This window comes from Blennius ocellaris, assembly GCF_963422515.1.
Source record: "Blennius ocellaris genome assembly, chromosome: 16".
NCBI lineage: Eukaryota > Metazoa > Chordata > Actinopteri > Blenniiformes > Blenniidae > Blennius > Blennius ocellaris.
In genome coordinates, this window is record NC_137665.1 from 17,042,689 (window position 1) to 17,063,453 (window position 20,765).

General features: G+C 43.2%; 2 protein-coding genes across 2 annotated transcripts; both read right to left on the reverse strand.

The window, feature by feature from the left end:
* Positions 1-67: 67 nt before the first annotated feature.
* On the reverse strand, positions 68-5,627 carry mettl2a (methyltransferase 2A, methylcytidine; the record flags this gene model as incomplete). Its single annotated transcript, XM_080511985.1, has 9 exons — positions 68-575; positions 653-718; positions 2,023-2,129; positions 2,215-2,354; positions 2,426-2,486; positions 2,581-2,630; positions 2,968-3,236; positions 3,528-3,616; positions 5,482-5,627. The coding sequence occupies 9 exons, from the start codon at positions 5,625-5,627 to the stop codon at positions 418-420; spliced, it is 1,086 nt and encodes a 361-aa protein (XP_080368111.1). The 3' UTR covers positions 68-417.
* A 995-nt stretch (positions 5,628-6,622) lies between these two features.
* LOC308141097 (integrin beta-3-like) lies at positions 6,623-18,881 on the reverse strand. Its single transcript, XM_080511100.1, has 15 exons — positions 18,750-18,881; positions 17,244-17,329; positions 16,800-17,004; positions 16,279-16,531; positions 16,023-16,185; positions 15,775-15,936; positions 15,597-15,692; positions 15,421-15,510; positions 15,213-15,347; positions 14,706-15,135; positions 10,357-10,579; positions 9,260-9,360; positions 9,031-9,150; positions 8,619-8,785; positions 6,623-8,524 (listed from the first exon to the last, which is right to left on the reverse strand). Exons 1-15 carry the CDS (start codon positions 18,814-18,816, stop codon positions 8,459-8,461), a joined length of 2,364 nt encoding a protein of 787 aa, XP_080367226.1. The 5' UTR covers positions 18,817-18,881; the 3' UTR covers positions 6,623-8,458.
* Positions 18,882-20,765: the final 1,884 nt, after the last annotated feature.

A 20,765-nucleotide genomic window follows, 5' to 3' on the forward strand; every position in this document is an offset into this window, starting at 1 on the left:
ACCATTCACACTGGGACATTATGACAACAAGATTAAAAGTGAAAACAAGCTCACATCAAGTGCTTTTTTAATTTATTCTGTGTGTACAAAAATGTGATCAAGTCCTTCAATCCATTCAAATGACTCCAGAACATTTCATTTAAAAACAATGCCTGGCAGATTAGACACTTGTATATGATGGGTAACCAGCCCTGTTTGACAGTAAAAATGGAAACCAAGTCTTGATCTATGAAAGGTGTCCATCTACATGATGGTAGCTGAGATTGCGTGAAGCCTTTTATGGTAAGCTACTCCTTCACATTCTCCTTATTGCAAAGCTTTCCAACTCGGTACGTCCTATGAAAAATCCGAGCGCTGGCTTCCGTTCAGCTCTTGAGTTTCAGACAAAGGTGAGGTGGTGTAGCTGGTCCCCCCGCCTCATGTGTCGGGAGGCAGAACCGTCGCCTTGCGGTACTTGCACTGGATCCACACCCGGTACATGGTGAGCTGTTTGCCCCGGTTCACCTGCAGCCTTCTGTCCACCAGGCTCTGCACTTTGTCCAGGCCGGCCTCGGCGAACAGCTCGTGAAGCTCGTCTGAAGTAAACAGAAGCACAGGGGTTAAAACTGAACAAAGTTGTCATGACTCACCAGCAAGTTGAGTTCAGTTGTACCTTGCGTGAAAAAATACACTCGCGTCCCATCACCTCGAACGTAGAAGTTTTCCGACAGACACCTTCCTGAAAGACAGAAATTCAGCCATCATCACACCTCAAAGCTCAATTTAGAGAAACCAGTTAATGTAACAAGCATGTATTTGGAGAGAAGACGGGAGCTACAAAAACGTCATCAACACCAGGAGGACAAACTGTCCGGCTGCAATGATCTGCAACCTGAAGCTCTTCTATAGCGCCTCCATGAAGCTTTCAGACTATGGAATTAATTTGAATTTCACACAGATTTTCACAAAACAACATAAAACACTTTAAAGTATCCCAGAATAGTCAGAATTTCTGAAAACAGAAAAAAAATGATAAAAGTTGCTCAAAAGAAAAGAAATAAAAAGGAAAACCGGCAAACTAAAATGAGCAAAACTGCTTTTATTAGAGGAAATAAAAATTTTTATTAAAAAAAATAAATAAAAGGGGAAAGAAAGGATGAAAATTAGGACAAAAGAAAAAAGTACTCGTACAGCCAGCACTGCTCTGACCATTAGAAAATACAGAGCTATAATTAGGAACCAGCTGCAAAAGATAAAAGATGCATAAAATGACTAAAGCAGGACAATCCTTAAAAGAAAATCTTTCAAAATGGCTACAGACACAAAGAAATATAATAAAATATATTGAATTTGTAATGGTGACACTTTGCGAATGCAAACTGTTTTTGTATTTACACCAAATAAATAAATAAATAAATCTCTGATGGCCAAATCATCCAAACAGCTCATTTGGCCATAAAGGTTGCAGACCTCTGATCGCACACGTCTGAAGCAACTAATTCAATTAGGAGAGTTTCCTTCTGCATGCATGCGTTTTGACAATATAAGCTGAAAAACACATTCAGTAAAACAGCATTCATGGAAAAAAACAAAAACGCAACTGATGTTAATTTCAATTCTTGGCGATTTGTCCTCCTTGGAATCTGCGTCCCCCAGGGCCACCGAGGAGGCAGCTGGAGGATGGAGGTGATGTGCAGGACGCAGGCGGCCAACGCTTACGAGAGAGGACGTCGTACAGACAAGATCCTGGAATTGAATCTGTGACTTTCTCGAACTGCGACATCGCAGTGCAGCCGCCACACAGCATGCGATTATGAAGCAGGTCTCTGCACGCTTGGTCTGCGGTGGTTTTGCAGAATCCCTTCTAACATTTTGACTCCTTTCTACATTTTATAGTGGCTAGAAACTCCTCAGGAACAATCCAACAAGCATTATTAGCCGAAGGACTCGGCACAGACCTTTGCTGTAAAGTGACAAGTTGTCGGCATCGGTGTGTTCCTGTCAGTCACACTGGATGGGTTTTGGGTTTCGACTTGGACCCACCTTTCTTAAACCGGAGCTGTGCCATATCGTAGCGTCCGTAGTCCCGGAGCAGCAGCACGCCGCCAGGCTTCAGCAGGCGGGCCAGTCTGCTGATGGAGGCTTGCATCCTGAGACAGAGGCGACACTTTTAGACAAGAGAAATGTTTAGAACGTGAAACTGAAACGGATGGCGGAGGAGCCAGAAGGCCATACTTGTCCGGATGCAGTGCCGACAGCACAAAGATGAGGACGACGACGTCGAGGGTCCCGTCGGGGACGGGGTAATCAGCTGCCGCGTCGCTCAAGTCGTGAACGAAGGCGAAGCAGCGCCCGGGGTTGTACTCTGGGTTGGTCTGACGACGAGAACGCCTCCTTAGCTAACGTCACAAATTCAGAATCTGCACCACCGTCCGCATCTGCTCACCTTGACCAGCTCCACGGCCGTGCTGGAGAAGTCGCAGCAGTAAACAAAGAGTCCCGGGTCGCTGCGGAGGAAAAGCTGCAGTTTTAGCTTTCGAGAGGCGAGTGTCAGCGCCGTGGCGGCCATTTTGGAATGTTCAGAGTCTAGTCTGCTCTTACTTGTTGGTCTTTAGTATTGGAAAAACTGTGTTCCCCACACCGCAGCCAACCTGCACAGAGAGCAGCATATCAGTTCTATCTTCTCTCACTGGGCATCCTCTATGAAGATGATGATGATGATGATGATGATGATGAAGGCATTTGTATTCTCATAAACTCTAAACCATATGGGGTGTGTGTAGAAGTCATTAGAAGTACATTAATCAAGTGATCATTTTAAAATCTGCCCCCCCCCCCCTACTGCTGTAAATGTACTACAATACTCTATTACAAATAATAGAATTGTACAGAGTTTTCCACTTGAACCATGTTCAGTCTTATCCATTAGTAAGACCTCAGTAAATGGATCCAGTAAAAGCTGGCTCCTCTTTTACATCGACGTCTCACCTCCAGGATACGATACGTGGCCGACGACCCCGGGAAGTCGCCGTCGCTCAAAGACAGATTGGCCAGTTGTGTGCATTGTGTCTGAGCAGCGCCGTTCTCCCGCAGCACGTCTGGACCAGAGTCGTCGGGACTGGGTTCCGGGGGCAGGCTGCACTGTGGCGCCAGCTCTGGAAACTCGGTGAACAGCCAGTGTCGGTCTTTGAAGAAGCGGTTCTCGTGGATGGTGTAAAAGCCGTTCCAGTACTCGTTGGCCCGGCTGTCGTACTCCTCTGCAATGGTAAACACCACCAACCTCTTAGCTCGCTCACGAAGCGTGGCGGGCCACTCTGCGCAGCTCAATTGATCGTCGGGCTCTCTAATTGCGGCGGGGCCTCGACGGCAATCAAAACGCGTCATCGCAGATGCAATTTTAAGAGCTGCTTTCTGCACAAACACAAACCTCCTGGAACTATGAAAAGGTCACTTTCTGTTCCCCCCGGGAAGGCAATTAGAAAGTGTTGCATGTCTGCAGCGAGCTCACGCACTCAAAGCTTTGTGTGTGTGGGCAGCTGGAACGGCACCTTGTTTCTCTGGCGGTAGGGGCTGACTGTTTTCCGAGACCTTCTTCTTCGCGGCCGCCTCTTGCTCATCCGTCCACTCCACATTGTCCCTGTTGGTAAGAAAATAGAGGGACGTCTTGTCACATTTGCACAAGGTTGCTATACATGGCTGTTAAACTGTTTACAGCTCCAACAGTGAAACTTGCACAAATGTAAAAATGTATTACACGTAAACTGAAACACGTCAACCGTTTCTTGTTATATTCAGTATTATTTTTTTTGCTAATAAAACCCATGACAATCTAAAACACAGTATCTCCCAATAGTTTTTATTTAACCGGCATTTGCGGCCGGGTGTGGTCGTGTCACTCACCACTGTGAAGTGTACGCCAGAGCAGAGTGGCTTTTCACTCAGAGCGACCAGGTTTTCACTCTGGATGACTATTAACTACCAACTCTTCTTGGCTTGCTTCCTTCTTATCTTACTACTGTTCTCCAGAGAAGCAACAGCCAGTGTTCCCTTCACTCCAATGACAGTCTTCAACTGCATGTTCCTCGTGTTCGGACTGAGCTGGGAAAGGATCTTTTAAGTTTCTCTGCCTGGAATAATAACCTTCAAACTGAAACTAAAACGTCTCAACTGGTCTCCTTCAATCACGTCCGATCATCATACTCCCCGAATGAATATGCCTTTTTTTTTTAAACATTTTTACTGTTTAATAATTGTCTTAAAATTTTACTGCACTTTATTCTATTTTTATTTGCCTTATAATCTGCATTTTATCATTTAAATTTTGGTTTGTGGATCTCTGCCCTATCGCACTTTAACCATTGTATTATGTTAATTCAGTTTTATTTGTTGTAAATTTATTGACGTGATGTGTGCCAGGTCACCATCGGAAAAGAGATCTCGATTTTAATGTTTTTGTTTACTTTTCTGGTTAAATAAAGGTTAATGAAATGAAATAATGTATCACAATGATAACGACGGAAAATAAACTTTTCCCATTATCTTCTCTCTCTCTAATACGATGTGCACAATTCCTTTTATATTATCAAACTGCAAAATCCCACTGCAAACTATCAGATACTGAAGGGGTTAGGATGTGGTCAGAAGTCAATGTGGTCAATATTTATAATTATTATTATGACACGTCACAACAGTGATGCATGTAATACTTCCCATAAAAGGTATCACTTCTGCACAGACAATCAACCACCACACAAAAACAAGACCGTCACCACCCATTACGTCCGTCAAGCACATAATAAAATCATTGGAGTATATTTGCTTGTCTGTCTATGACTTTTAGCAGGATTACATCAAAACTACTGCACGGAGTTCACAAAATATAAATGCTGGAAATGCGTGTTTTTCTAAGTGTAATGATGAATTAATTCCAAAAAGGTCTTGACTACCGATTAGAGATGTACATCAACAACTGAAACTGACTCCTAATTTTTTCATTTTTCCCGTGTGAATTGTGGTAGAGTAAATTTGAATGACAGGGTGATACGGACAGAGCCAAAACTTAGAATATATAAAGATATTCACACTGTATGATAACAAAATTGTTGGATCGTCAATCTGCAACCCTGAAAAGTGGAAGATTCCATTTCTCCTTCCAAAATTTTCAGATGGTCAGACTGACATGCTTCTTCTTATCACTCAATGATGGCTTGAATAGTGGCAGAATGACTCACTGCACCACCTTGTGTTACAAAGTGGTATTACAGGTGTTATTATGCTGTGGGGAAAAAGCTTACCCAGTTAGAAATATTCACATTTTGATTATCTTTAGGTTATTTATAGAAGCTTTTGGCAAAAAAAATATCACGTAACGTAAAACAAGGTAAATGTAGGTACTGTTTCTACACCATAGAGATGTCCCAGTCAGCGGACACGAGCCCTGACAGATGGTGCGTGTGCACATCTGTCTCTGTATTTTCCGCGGCGAGACTGAGAGCCTCCTACCAGGCGTTGTGCTGGAAGACCTGCCGCGGGTCTGTAAGGAAACGTGTCCCGAACTGGGGCCTCTTCGGGTCTCCACGGGGCGGCTGGGACGGCTCCGTGACACCGCAGCCTGCCTCCACACGGTCCGCCGCACCGGGCGCCGCCATGTTGGATGTGACGCAGCGGAAGAAGGGGCGGAAGCTTTAACTGTGATGAGTTCAAGGACCACCGGAAAGGTGACAATCAGCCAGAACTGCGAAAGATTACTTTTAAAAACATAAAAACTGAAGAAAAAAGATAATTACGGCTATTAAAAAAAATGGAGGTGGGCAAAAAGCGTGCACACACAATGTGGCATATGTTAATGAGATCCTGGTTTCAAGTGTTCGCAAACAACTGGAGACAGTGCAACATTTACAATATACCAAATTACATTTATAAATAAAGCTTTTTTTTATGGCCCGGGTTTGTTTTAAAGCACACATTTTTGATATAATCAGGAAACATTTGGAATTGTTCAACAATTTCATATTTTATATATGTAAAAGTGGCAAGATAAGAGGCTTTTCCTGAAGACCTTAAACACACGCATGCCAAAAAGTAAACAAACAAATACATTGATGAAAATATTATGACTTTGTTTGGAATTTCAGAATGATGATTTTAATTTACGGGGGCTGTGTCTTCAATACTTAGTGTTTCTCAAAACCAGGTTTCGCGTTGTTCTTCTAATTTCTTTATTTTCATGTCCACTGCCACGACCTGGATAATATGCCTGGGTTCTTCAGTGTTCACTCACTAGGGGGAGACATAGGCTGTGTTTTTGTAGAGGCTATTCTGTATTTCCCAGCTCCTTTCTTCAGGGGTCGCCAGTGCAGGTCATCTTCCTCCTTTCTCACCCTCCTCCTCTACTGTTACGTCATCCTTTATCTATCTCCATGGCTCAAGTCCTCCTCCACTACATGAATCTTCTTCTCATGCCTGGCACCTCCATCTCCATCGTCCTTTGTCCACCACCTCTCCTTAGCACATATCAGAACCATGGTAACCTGCCTCTCTTCAAACTACTCAATCATCGCTGTTTATGAAAACAGTTCAGAAGAAACTACATTCGTATTGAATCCACAGTTTATTGGAATCTCTTTTAAGATAAAACATCTCACATCTTTAATAAACAAAGTTAGGGGTGACTCAAATCTGAAGGTGGCAGTTTTGATTGCCTGTGTGGAGAAAGTCTTTGCTCCCAATGGCTGGACTGACAACTTGCATAGCAGCCGCCTCCATTGATGTGAATGGGTGAATGTGAACAACAGTGTAAAGCACTTTGGGGAATGCCCAAGCAGTGAGAAAGTGCTACATATGTGAAATCCATGAAAAAAAAAAAAAAAAAATTACTTTGGCTCAGAAATATTTTACCATGTTGCAATTATAAATATATATATGAAAAGTTTTGACTGGAACTCAAATATCCAGTGCCACTTTAAGTATAACATTTCTTTGTGCATTTCCTCTGTAATAAACTCAGAGTCAAACCTCAGAGGGAAATGAAACGCTTTGCAATGAGTTCACAGACGACACTGTGAGAGAATAAGAGCTGCATATCCAGGTCACACAGCATATTGGCCAATTTTCTCTCCAACCATATAAACCACTGTACAATAAAACATATTCCACCACAGAAACAGCCTACAGCATTTCACTGTGACATAGTGCTTTTAAAACCTGGAACGTAGTAAAATACCAATGAACAGGTCAGCATTTAACTTTCAAACAAAAGAAAAATACACACAAAAAATAACAAAAAACAACTGAAACAAAAACCTTTCAAGTACAATACAGCAATTAACAATTAAATCAATAAAATTTGGACTGGTTTCAAATGCAACCTGATATTACTGTAATAACGGCATGAATGTTTTTTGTGTTTTGTTTTGTTTTTACAAAAGCTGACGGTACCATATCTATCATAATGTTATTGCCTCAACAGATGCATATTACAAAAGGGGACGTGATCCTCTCTCAATAGCATTTATATACAATTTACTCACTTGATACACGGCACAATTTAGGAGTGTTGATAAAAGTCCAAACTCACTTTAATAAAAATAAGACAAAGAGCTAATAAAAAAACATTTCTGTTTTAAATTATTATTATTATCAATTCAGACAACTGATCAGTATTTGACAGTACAAATCTACAAGTTTTAGACTCGCTGAAGCTGCAGTGTGTAATATTATTATGTAGCCTTTGCATATTCATGGGAATATTGTAGAAATCAAGTGAAACATGTAGTTACAACCTGAAGGGTTTTGTAACGACACATTGAACCAGAGGATGGGTGCAGTGAGTCCGGTATTAAAAACAGAAGAAGCAGCAGCAGCAGCAGATTTTCACCCTAATAAGAAAAAAACTATCAAGCAGAACACAGCTCAAAACTTTCACTCACTCCTGCCACCCATTGAACAAAAGCGGCATTAATCAAGTCACGTACAGCAAACTTTAAGTTCAGACACTGCAGGAGGAGAAAAAGTTTCCATGACTGTAAAGGTGTTTATGTTGTGTTCCATACACCAGTGTTTATAACCAGAGGTTCTCAACCCGAGATCGTAGCTCTTGTTATGGTAGTGTCAGAGACGTGTAAAAATGGCCGGTGTTTTAATTTGAAAGGATATTGCTCCCTGCATGTCGGTGACACTGTGTCCACCAGGGTTCGGCATCGTGATCGTCAGACGATCCGAGGGAAAAAAGGTGGTCGACCACTGAGTTGAACAAAGCTACATCCCTGACACGGCGGAGAAAAGGCCTCGGAGTGGACTGATATTAACAGTTCTGGTCTTTTTTGGGGGGGCGGGGGGTTGTTTTTACAGTATATACATCATTTCACTGACAGCAGTTTGCACTTTTCCGCCACAGTCGCCAGTCACGGTCTCGGCGCTGCTACATTCCACGTCTGTCATGAAGCCCCTGAGTTCGTCCTCGCTGGCCAGGCACCCGCCGTCAGTTCCCTCGGTACGCTATGTTTTTGAAGGTAGAGGTGGCTTCCTTGTACAGAGGGTTGTTAGCCTGGGGAATTAAAACAGTGGGGGGGTGCAGGTAGTTTAATATGATTGAAAAGCCTCAAGTGTTCCCGCTTTATATCCTTTCTAAACTTTCTCACCGTGTCCCATTTGGCTTTGGCCCTCTCCTCCTCAAACTTGGCGAACTCCCTGCGGTCGTGGATGGTCACCAGCAGCTTCCAGATCAGCAGGCCCACCAGGCCCAGTAACAGAATGGCTCCAGCCACGGCCAGAAGAACCACCAAGATGTCCGGACCCTCGGGACACACTGAGACAGGAGGGACGGGAGAAAGAGGAGAATCAGTCTCCACGGCTGGGATCTGGGATGTTTGCTCAGGAGCAGAGTGCCCTCATAGAATTACACAATCCTTCTGTCTCACAATCATCTGGAACATCATCAGGAACTCCTGTAGCTCTGGGTTACAGGCTGTGACCTCATTCAGCAAGACAGCAATATGTCCCCGATGATGTACCAACTCTGAAATGCTCTCTAAGGCTCCGCACACCAAGTACCTGGTTCCTTCACCACAAACAGGATGGATTTCCCGCTGTCGTCCTCGTAATACTGGAAGAGCATCACACAGTCGTCCACGTCTTTGTACGAGCAGTTCACTGCGTTCCTGTCATGGAAGACTGCGGGATGAAAAAAACCACGTGAGTGTGAAGGAAGACGCTATTATTTTTGAAGTATAATCAACAAACAAATGTACAAGTTAAAAAGCCATACTGAAAGTGTCCTCACCCAGTTCATTCACGACCTCAATTTCGTTCCTGCAGATTCGACCGCAGCTGTTGTCTTTGACGTACTGTCCTCTCTTGAAGTGCTGACACTCAACGCACGCCCTGCAAACACAGCACATGCAGCACGTTTCAGGATTCTCGGTGCAGAAGAAGGGTCGGATAGCAGAGAGAAGGACAGACCGAATGTTGGAACATTCTCCACGCTATGCATGGATTACATGACAATATGCGTGGGAGCTGCCTGCGATTACTCCTCGGAGAGCTGAGCAACTACATGAAATGTTTTCACATTAAAGGTCCAGTGAGTGGTGAGGAAACTGGCAATTATAGTTTTATTTATATAGCCAATCGTCTTCATTCAGTCACTGATCTTATGACCAAACACAGTATGTCCAATACAGAATATTAGCCATGAAATTAAATAAAACAAGTGTCTGGATGTCATTGCAATCAGAATTGTTTAATTAGGATGATGAAATTAATTATATTGTATAGCAACACTGCAAATTATTTGACACTGCAAACCTTATTTTCACACAGAATTTAGCTTGTTTTAAAAGTTATGTATGAATTTTTAGACCTTGATTTCACAGCTTGATCTTGAAACTAGTTTAAAAATCTTATTTCAAGATTTGTTTTCTGAGTTTACTATCAGAGGACTTCAGCTCCTATGACCTTTGATGGCGGTCACAATCTGCTCAAAATGAGATGTACGCATGGCGTAGAAAACCTTGATGACAAACTTTCTGGAATCTCATTTAACTCAGCCCTTTTATTTTGAAGGCTCCAGCTATTGTTTGATGGCAGTAGTGGGCATCTGCTCCGTTTTTCTTTACTTGGGCCGATCCGAGATCAGATACTGGGCCTGTAGCTTTTCTTGAAGGAAATATTGGGATTTAATAACAGTAGGAAGTTGGAATCTGCAGTATTAGTGTGTCTGTGCATGTTCAGAAGGAAGTTTAGTGTGAAGGATCTATAATAAGACAATGAACCCTGTATTCTTACCTCTAATGGCATCCCCCCCCCCCCCCCCCCCGGGGGGTCAGAAATCACTGGTGCTTGTGAGAGATTCATTAAAACGCAGGGTGGCGGACCTACTTTTTTATGGTGCAGGAATCGGGGCAAGTGGGGCATTTCTCGCAGGTCTCTCCGTAGGCGCCGGGCTGGGTGCACTGACACGCGCCGCACTCGCAGTTGCCGCGCCCGCTGCACAGCAGGCCGTTGCTGGACGTGCACGCGTCGATCCGCGAGCTGCAGTTGCAGTTCTCCCCTTTCCAGCCAGCGTCACACTGGCAGATGCCGCAACTACATTTCCCATGATCTGAAAGAAAGACACGATGAGTGAACCGGACGCGCCCGTCCTCGTGTGTGTCAGTCAGTCACGTTTCCATACGGCAAGATTCTAGGGTCCACTGTTGATAATCAGAGGAGGATGGACACAAACAAACATGATAATACAGTGGAATTGCTCTGGCCATTGTGTATGTTGAACAGGATGTTGTGGGTTGGTCCCCAGGAAATGGGCTGATGCCATTGTAATGTGTGTGTGTGTGTGTGTGATAGTGTGCTTGTGTGTAATCTTTTTAGCATATGGTTTTTTGGTAAAGAGTACCACTGTATTGGCCAAATTCAGGGATGATGAGTCCTGTTGGTTTGTGTGTTCATGGTCGTGGAAGGTGTATTAGTCAATTGTGTATTTACATACATGGCCCATGAGTGATTATTACAGTGTAACTATGGATTTATATGTATGTTCTACAAATATTGGGGTAAATGTGCAAAAAAAATGTGTTGTTTGCATTATCACTAATGCTAATTTTTATCAAGAGTTGGTAAAATTGATTGAGTTGCTGAAAATTTCTTGAAAATGTTGCACTCATTCTGTTTTGGAAGTACATAATTTCAAGCATCTTCACATAATACTTTACATAACCATTTTCTTGTCATCTTCTCCTGGTCCTCCTCTTATTTTGACCAAGCTGAATAAGAAAATTACTTGGTAAATAACTGTTTTTTGCACCTGAGTTACTGAGTGGAAAACATCATGGCGCTATCCTAATCGTTTCCATTCAGACCGTGACATAATATACAACACATTCTACTGACGGCTGATCTCATTATGAGCCGACAATGAGAGGAAGACTAACACTTCCTGGGATGTGCCTGAAGTGAAGAAATTTAAAAGCCAGGTCACTGGCAGCAGTGACCCAACTATTCAGCTCGCTGGATTACTGAGAAACACGCCACACAAACAAATGAAGCCATCCTGGAAACGACCTGGGAGCCGAGGGGATTTCAAGCTCTCAGCAGGAAACCAAACAGGATTCTGCACTAGATGACTAAAGTGAGTGAGTCACGGCCCAGCTGAATCAGATCAGGGGAAGGAGTCGTCACGAAATGTCACAGGAGGGATCCGAGGGTTCCTGACACCAGGTTCCTGACACCAGAGCTCACAACAAATCCCTTGTGAACACGGGGGAACAAGTACCCAGAATGCACCCAGAATGCACCCAGTGAGCGGCGGCCTCGCCGTAACATTGTGTTCATGGCAATGGGAGAGGGATCAGACATGCTTGGTGGTTGTGTTAATGGTTAACAGTCTCACGCCATGCAGCCGCTGAGCAATCCTTCTGGATCTGTCACTGAGATAAGAGCTGAGGCACGCAGACGAACTTTACAGCATCATAAATCGGTAACATCTCATGTACTCAGAACGTAAGGAAGGAGACTCGTTCTCATTGAGCGTGAAGCTGGGCCTAACAGACACACACACACACACACACACACACACACACACACACACACACACACACACACACACACACACACACACACACACACACACACACACACACACACACACACACACACACACACAAAAGGGAGTTATTATGTTTACGTCATGCTCCTCTCCCTCTCTGTATGACTTCTCAGTAATCCTGTCAATTAATCACATGCTGGAGCTTTACAGAAAGAGGGCCCACGACTGAAAATACCAAAGCCGGGATAAACAGAGTGAGAAGAGAGCGTTCAAAGTGCTTGAGGAGGAGAAGGAAGAAAATCCAGAGTGCAGAGAGAAGAGCTTTTTGGGCAAAACGCCAGCTGAGGAATGCAAACTTTCCTGTTCCCTCCATGTTCGTATTTATGAGCCCCGAGGCGGCGCTTGCTGACTCCTGCTCGTGCGCCGGCCCTGTGCCAGTCCCACAGCCCCTCAGCAGTTAAGAAATCCACAGCCACAGGGGGGATGTCACAGAGCAGCAGCAATCGAGGTGGGGCTGTGGGACGGGACGTCTTTAAAGACGACATTACGGCCGTGCTGAGGCAACGTCGAAACACGGCAGGCCCAAATTAAGCCCTGCGGACAGTCTTACACCAGCCGTGGCTTTATGTGCTTAAGAGAGTATCAACCCTGCATGTCAACAGCAACGTCTCAACTGATTTGTTAGAAAAAAACAAACACACCCTCTCTTGAGAGAGAGAGAGAGAGAGAGAGAGAGAGAGAGAGAGGCTGTTGCTTGCCGTTTAAAGCTTATATGCCTTACAAGTCTATAATTACCAGTAAAGAGATGAAACCTGAAGGTCTCATGAGACTGTGATGACTTTACTTCACACACACACACACACACACACACACACACACACACACACACACACACACACACACACACACACACACACACACACACACACACACACACACACACACACACACACACACACACACACACACACACACACACACACAACTAGAAAAATGACTTGCAAGTGAGTGAAATACAGAATACTGAATGATATCAAACTGGAAACTTCCCACTGCAAAAAAAGGGACATTAGCTAGTTTAATGTCACTCAACACAATATTTTTCCACCTCAATGTTAATTAGTATTGCCTAATGAAATATTTTTTTTAAATATTCTACTTTGATCTGTGTTCATTAGAAAACAGCAGCACTTTAATACCCTTGCATACATTGTTTACTCGCTACAAAAACACATTATTCCCATATGTGTAGAAACCAATTCGACAATAAGGTCAACTTTATGAACAGATAAAGACCACCATCTCATTGTCCATGTCACATTCTGTGCATATTTTCATTGGGCTGAGAGGTTGTCTCATGCGGAAACTTCCCAGATGTCGACTTCATGATTTCCCAGGTTCAAGGACGTACTGAAGAGAATGACACTTTCAGTTTGGCTCATTGAAATTCTCGGCGCCCTGTTAGAATGTATAAAAATGTACGAGTCCGACGTAGAATTTGAGAATTCACAAAAAAGTCCCACAGATATTGTGCGAAGCTCCTGTTTCCATTGCTGGTTCTTACACTTCCCATTGTGGTCACTGGCAGCATGTTTTAGTTAAGCCCTGTCTGTCTGAACTCGTGTTTTTCTCCAAGTCCATAATCCGTGTCTGTAGCGCAGGAATTACGTTAAGTATTTTCAGTCCAACAGGAGATACCTCATCGACTCTGCTTGTTTCCTTCCACTTACCAAAGCTCCTCCATGGCCAAAAAAAGCAATGTTCATAGGCTGAGAGGGAGTTCTGTTGCAGCAGGATGTGGTAAACATGACACTCACCGAACGACCTTCCACGCAGAGCTCAGGTTTGTTATTCTTAATGCACGCAAACATGAATTGGCCCCTGTCCCGCTCTGCTATTGCTCAAGCCCCCGCCTCACAACCATAAAGCCAAACTGTTGAAACAATAAATTACCCAATAACAAAGCTCACTAAAGTTTTACCGCTGTCATTGAGTAACTATCGTCTGAGCTGTGCAGGCGTGTAAAAGGGAGTGCTAGAATTTTATGCAGTGAGCAGTGGGAACGCCACGCCAACTGCTGCACCAACACACCTTCAGTAAGGTTCCCCACAGCAAGTTTACAGGCCCTACAGATTATTAGTCATTTGCATGCATTCCTCTCTATACACAACAACTGCATTATGTAACTATTTACGTGTCTTTTGCATGCAGTAATTTGGGTATTTAGTTAAAAAAAAAAGTGATAACTTGATGATTTTTCAAGCTGAGGAGGAGAAACAGTGTAAACACAGATGTGTTTACACACTCAGAGGAAGTATGTCAACACAACAAGTGAGGCTCTGCATGTCCAGGGGAAGCCTGGAAGGAGATGATATGAATGAAACTCAACATCCAAATAAATGTGGCGTTGTATTCATGTAAAAAACCAACGCAACGCAAAAATGTACAAATCCCATGAGCAAACATTTTGTTCACAACAGCAGATAACCCACAAGCCAGATGTTGAAATGGAGAGATTTCACGATTCCATGGGCTTGTTTTGAATTTGATTGCAGAGGTACGTATGAAAAAAGTGGAGACAGGGTGAAGTTCACCATGTGTGACAGCCAGCTCCTTTTAACAACAGGATTTAAACACGTAGGAAGGAAACCCGCCGCATCGAGATAAAGAAAGTGCCTCGACTCACCTGAGCAGAGGGCCCCTTTGAATCGCAGACAGTTGAAGTCGTCGCACTCGCAGAACCTTCCCCAAACCTGACCAAACTCGTTGGCGTGACAGGAGCACTGTCCACACAGACAGTCGCCTCTCCCGTTGCAGATCGGGCTTCCCGGTTTGGGGACGCAGTTGACGTCGTCCGACGGACTGTAGTCTTCCACGGAGCACTCGCAGTGCGGGCCCAGCCGACCCGGGTGGCACTGGCACACGCCACACTCGTGGGTCCCGTTTCCATGGCTACAGAGGGGGCTGTCCACCTCCGCGTTGGCCTCGCAGTCACAATCACAGGCAAAATCCACCGAGATCTCCAGAGAATCTTTGAACCCTCGAGGCTTGATGAAAAAAGTGCGACTCTTCTCTTTCGGGCAGCCACGCAGCTGAGCCTCCACACTGAACGACACCTGACGAAGAATTTTGATGATGATCCACAAAAGGAGAGACTGAATCCATAGAGATCAAACATATAAACTATACGCACTGTGTCTCCAATCCTGAGGCCAGAGCAGGACTTGAGACCTTTAATAATCTCTCCGTTCAAGCAGGTAGCGTTGTAGGAGAGATCCAACTCCTCCGGGACGTCCAGTTGCTCCAACTCCACTTTTGAACGTATTTTCTGCTCAACAGGAAGCCGCTAATCACACGAGCTGCAACTATAACATAAATGTGCATAATACTACATTTCTTACCGCATAGGCCTGTTCGATTAACTCAATAACGTTTCCAGAGTCATCAGAAAGAGTTCCTACAGTGGTGCCAGGAATCAGTTTGCTATACTCCTGAGAAAGCAGACAACCAAAGAAAAACTCTGTCGAATCTCTTGATATTTTATAATGAGAATAAACCCTACTGGTGCACTGTTTACCCTGTAAAGCGGCTCCACGTAGTTGGTCACAGCAAAAACTAAGTTGATGTTGTTTTCAGACATTTTTTCATTGATAAGTCCCAATGAAGGGTAGTCCTGAAACAAATGAGAAGAACATAATCCTACACTGGACCTCTCACAAACATTCACAGCTGAATTCAGTTAGCATTCGCTTTACCAGCTCGGTGATTTTGTTGTCAACGTTGTTACTGTCCAGGTGACATAGTCCGTCATGCGGCTGGACGATGCCCGCCACGCGTCCATCCAGGGCGATGTGCGTTTTGGCGTCTGTCGTGAACACCAGAAGGTGCGAGGCATCTGTGCGCCAGCCGATCTTTTCCTAATGACGACGGACGGGAAGGACAAGTTAGAAGAAAATACATGGTAATGAGTGACGACGTATTGAGTTGTTGACGTTTGCACCACCTTGCACACCACGGCCTGCATGATCGCGTCAAATCCGCCCTCCGGAGCGTCCCTGTTTCTCGACACCTGCTGTTTCTCCACCTCCTCGGTGAAGCGAGCCACTCGCTCGGTCAGCGACAACACATGCTTGAACCCAAACTGAGTCAGGCACACCTCACTGATCCTGTTTGCATTGGGCAAGAGCAGAGGAGGAGTGAAAGTCCGTCGGGAAGAATCGATATACTTGAAGATCTCCTGCCACGCGCCCGCTACCTACTCATCACAAGGGTTCGTGACGGCCTTTGGAGGATAGGTGTACATGTACGGAGACACGTTCTTATCCACGAACGCTCCGAAGCCCATGCGCAGGTTGCTCGTGGTTCGGCCCATCGCCGCGGCCAGCTCGTTTCCCAAAGTGACCAGACGGGCCAAGTCGTCCTTCATGGAAAACGAGAGGTCCATCAGGTAGTAGAGGTCCACGGGGTAGTCCGCAACCTGTCTCACGCTCACAGTGAATCGTTGGGAGTCTCCTGAGAGCGGAAGAAGGAGCACAAGTTTGAGAAACAGTAAGTTATTAATGCGATGCCATTAGTCATCTTCAAAATTCCCCAATGTACGTTTCGGACTGTTTTCTGGTGTCATAGCAACTTTATAGATGATCCCTTCCTCCCACTGTCCAAATGCATGTTCGGTTAATCATGTGCATGTCTTGGGCCCTTGTTCTCAAGCTTTATGTAACTTGTGAGGACATCCCGTTAAAAGAAACGACGGACCAAGGACGACTGTGTGCGAACAGACCTGGTCTCAGCACCATGTGGAGTTTCTGGGGCTTGATCTGCGTGACGTCGTCGGCCGCCCCCGAGGCCTTGTTGCTGAGCACATCGTCCCTCTGGATGGTCAGGGAGCTGCTGGGAAACTCCAGAGCCGCCTCGCTGCATCCGCCTTTCAGCAGATTCTCTTTCAGGTCGCAGCGAGAAGTGCTGGATCCCCCCTTCCCAAACTCCTACAACAACCACATCCATTCTGTTGATCACTCGAGAAACAACAAGTCATGATGGTGCTTATTAGAGTAGAGGGACAAAAACAACAGCTATATTTTGTGATTTTCACTCCACAGGCTGAAGTGCAGAAGCTCGTTGAAGCTTTTCTTTGAAGTTACAAGGAGAAGAATGTTGTTGGCAAGTGAGGCTTTTTGTTCCAACTTGCTTGAGTGAGCAATGAATAGAAGGAGCAGCCATTTACCTCCTGAGAGCACCATGCGCAGCTCGGGTGAACGGCCAGGCACCGCTGACAAGTGGTCACTCCTTGTGAAGTGCAAATGTTGGAACCTGACAGAAATTACAGCAAAGGCAAATTACTCCATCAAAACTGTTTCCCTGCAATAATGTTTGTTGTGAATATCACGTCCATAAAGGCCACAGCTGCAACTGAACCTGCGCTGCAGTGAAACCACAGAAACACACAAGTCGGTGCTTTATATCCTGTTCCTGTCTAGACTAATACCTTCTCGTGTAATGTGTAAAAGAAAAACAGTCAAAAAAACAATTAATAATTCAAAAAAACTAAAACATCTGTATAATGGATTGAAAGAAGAAAATTGTTTACGTTCAGAAAACAAACCACAAAAAAAAGGCAAAAACAGTTAAAAATCTAATAAAATATTTACTTTTCTATGTTGCACGATTGAAACCTCAATGCAACATAAGCCTTTACAATTTTATACATTGTGTTATCTTCAATGTTTCCTTATTTGGAAAGAGACAAAAATGGCTCTTTTGGTCATTAAAGATAAAAACCTCTGATCTTGTCTATTCTTGTCTCTCTTATCTCTGCCCTGACTGTTGCTGTTGTCTCTGCATGGCTTGTTCTGTACAATTCTCGAATATATAGAAACGTTTTCCTGTCACCTTGTTGCTCACGTGTGCTTGTGCAGGAATTGTTGCGTTGTGTTGCATTGCATGGTTATGATCCTGTGACTGTGTCGATTTGTTGTATGGTAAAATAAAGAAAACTTTAAACAAAACATTGAAGAGCAAAGTCTGCCGGAGTTAACGGAATCTACATTGAACGTGTCCCTGTTTAATTTAGTAGGTGAGCAAATTCTACTCTTGTGTTTCTTATCTTTTATGGCCTCTGGGTGTGGCACACTCAAGTTCAACACTGACAGTCACTAAATGTACCATTTTGTTCATTTAGTATAGAGTTACAAAACATTAAAAATGTCAAATTAAACCATTAATCTAACTCATTTTTTTGAGATAAGAGCATATCAAAGTAAACTTATTTGTTGTTTTTTAATCTATAGTTTTTTTCTGTTATTATAGTTTTATCAAGCAAATTAATGGAGATTCTATTAATAGACGAAGGTGTTTAGTTCAACAAGTCGTTTAAAGTGTATTCTGACTCAAACTAAACTGGACCCGTGTGTCTAAATAGTTAAAGTAGTGATTTTCCTGCGGGTCACCTTTGGAGTGTTTTCTCTGCCTTATAAGGGAAGGTGGTGGAGGCTCCAGTGGAGCAGCGCAATTTACTCCGAACGGGGAACCGAATGGATCCATTCATTCTGAGGAATTTATATTAAATGTTTGCGATCAATGACTCATATCTGTATTGTAAATATGCAGTTTGCAAATATGAAAGCGCCCCTCAAGTTCAGAAAGCAGGTGAACATTTAGGAAGTAGCTCAGATATGAAACTCACTATGATAACAATCATCATAATAATCATAATTTAGAAATAGGCTCTTACCGCGGGCGTTTGAGGCTGTGGACAGAATGCAAAGCAATATGAAGAGGCGGTGTGGTGAAGTTGCCATGGCTGGAGAGTGGAGGATTGTGCGTGTTCCCCGCGGCTCCGTCCACTTTGAGCGCTTTTCCTCATTCCGCACGTTGATCTCACAGCCTCTCCCTCCCAGCCGCTCCATCCGACCGTCATGTCACGGACCTGCACAGACTCGTCTCAGGCTCCGGTAACCTCCAGTGGCACACTATCGGACGAGTTCCGGCCAAAAAATTACGAGAAGATTGGAAAATAAATAAATAAATACAACTTATTTTTTTACATTTTTTTAAAAGATTTTTATGCTGCAAGAGAGACTCGTCTATCAGTGAATATGTGTTGTTGTTGTTGTTTTTCTTTCTTGAAGGGGCGGATCAAGACACTTTTGGGGTTAGGGTGACAGAGAGGAATCCAAAAGACTCATTAACTAAGATTCTATATAAAATGCACTAAAGTGCATGCTTGTGAATGATTAAACATGCCAAAATGATAAACACACTATTAAATGATTACTTAAATGTGTTGTTATTTAGTTAATACTAGAATTTAATACATGCATGTGTCATTACATGTTATTAATTCATTAAATGATCAATCTTTATTTTTTAATTTTTTTTAAATGATTTAACTTTTTAGTTACAGTAATTATGGTCCGGTGTTGCTTCATGTGTGTATTTTGTCTGTCAAACTGGACCATCACAGTCAGTGGGCGAATCCTGACACCTGATTGGTTCCCTTGCACATCAAGTCAACACAGATCAATCCAGATTAATAAATGGATCGATGCAGAGCGGGTGAACATGTTCCAATACAGTGGATGGTGCTGCATGTTAAAGTCTGCTCCTTACTCACCGCAAAACTCCACACTCCACTCCAAAACTTTATTTGTAACTGACAAAAACCAAGGCACACACTCTGAGATAGTTATAGTCTATCCAACTTTCCAAAGAGAACATGGATGTCATGTGCCTCAATGTTAAAACCAGGTCTGGACGGGACCCATGTTTATTTCCAAATCAACATGGAGCAGAAGCTTTCAGATGTATCCACACTTGAATGTGAATTTAAAAAAAATGAAAAAGATGAGCAACATGAATTTGAAAAGATCCAAGAAGATGTACGGCAGAAAATACAGTGGAATAAAGTCTGCAGCCGTCATGAGAAGCCTCGTGTCTCACCACCATGACAGCAACGTCTCTGCTGACGGCTGAGAAGAGCAGACCACAACTCTACATAGGGAAATAGACACAGTCATCAACAATGCAAACATTTTACATTTCGTATATCACAGTGTTGTAAAATATTCTATTAGCATAAAGTTTGCCCAGTATTTTGACAGGTACAACATGTGTAATATTCTATATGTGTGTAAATCTGTGTTTAACATGATCTTTGGTGCATTTTTAGTACATCAACTTGCACCGGAAGAAACAGGAAGTTACAGCTGTTATCAAGTATGACCACACGTCTAATAAAGGTTTAATCTTCTTCTTCTTCTTCTTCTTCTTCTTCTTCTTCTTCTTCTTCTTCTTCTTCTTCTTCTTCTTCTTCTTCTTCTTCTTCTTATTATTATTATTATTATTATTATTAGTATTATTATTATTATTATTCTCTCCCTGTGTGTGTGTGTGTGTGTGTGTGTAAGTTAACTAAATTAATTAAAACTTGATTCAACTAAAATTGTGCAGTATTGACTTAAGGTCAATAACGAGTTGTTGGAAACTCTATTTTGCATGTCACTCTGCCCTCTAGTGGATAGAATAAAGCAGTGGCTAATTTACATAAAGTTTTGCTGAAAATACTGAAAAAGAAACATAGCTAACAATAATAATAATAATAATAATAATAACAATAATAATAATAATAATAATAATAATGATAAAGATAATATATTTGCTGTCTGAAAAGGAGTATTGAGATGCAAATTGCTCATCCAGCCCTGCCCCTAATCTTTTTCTAACTATATATATAAATTAATAAAACATT

Bases quoted from the DNA above. Each gene is read 5' to 3' on its own strand.
- LOC308141097 (XM_080511100.1), bottom strand. From the start codon at position 18,816: ATGGCAACTTCACCACACCGCCTCTTCATATTGCTTTGCATTCTGTCC. The intron at 16,186-16,278 runs GTAGGTAGCGGG...CAATGCAAACAG, and splicing joins GTCACGAACCCTTGTGATGA to GATCAGTGAGGTGTGCCTGA. The intron at 9,361-10,356 runs GTAGGTCCGCCA...CTGTGTTTGCAG, and splicing joins GATTCCTGCACCATAAAAAA to GGCGTGCGTTGAGTGTCAGC.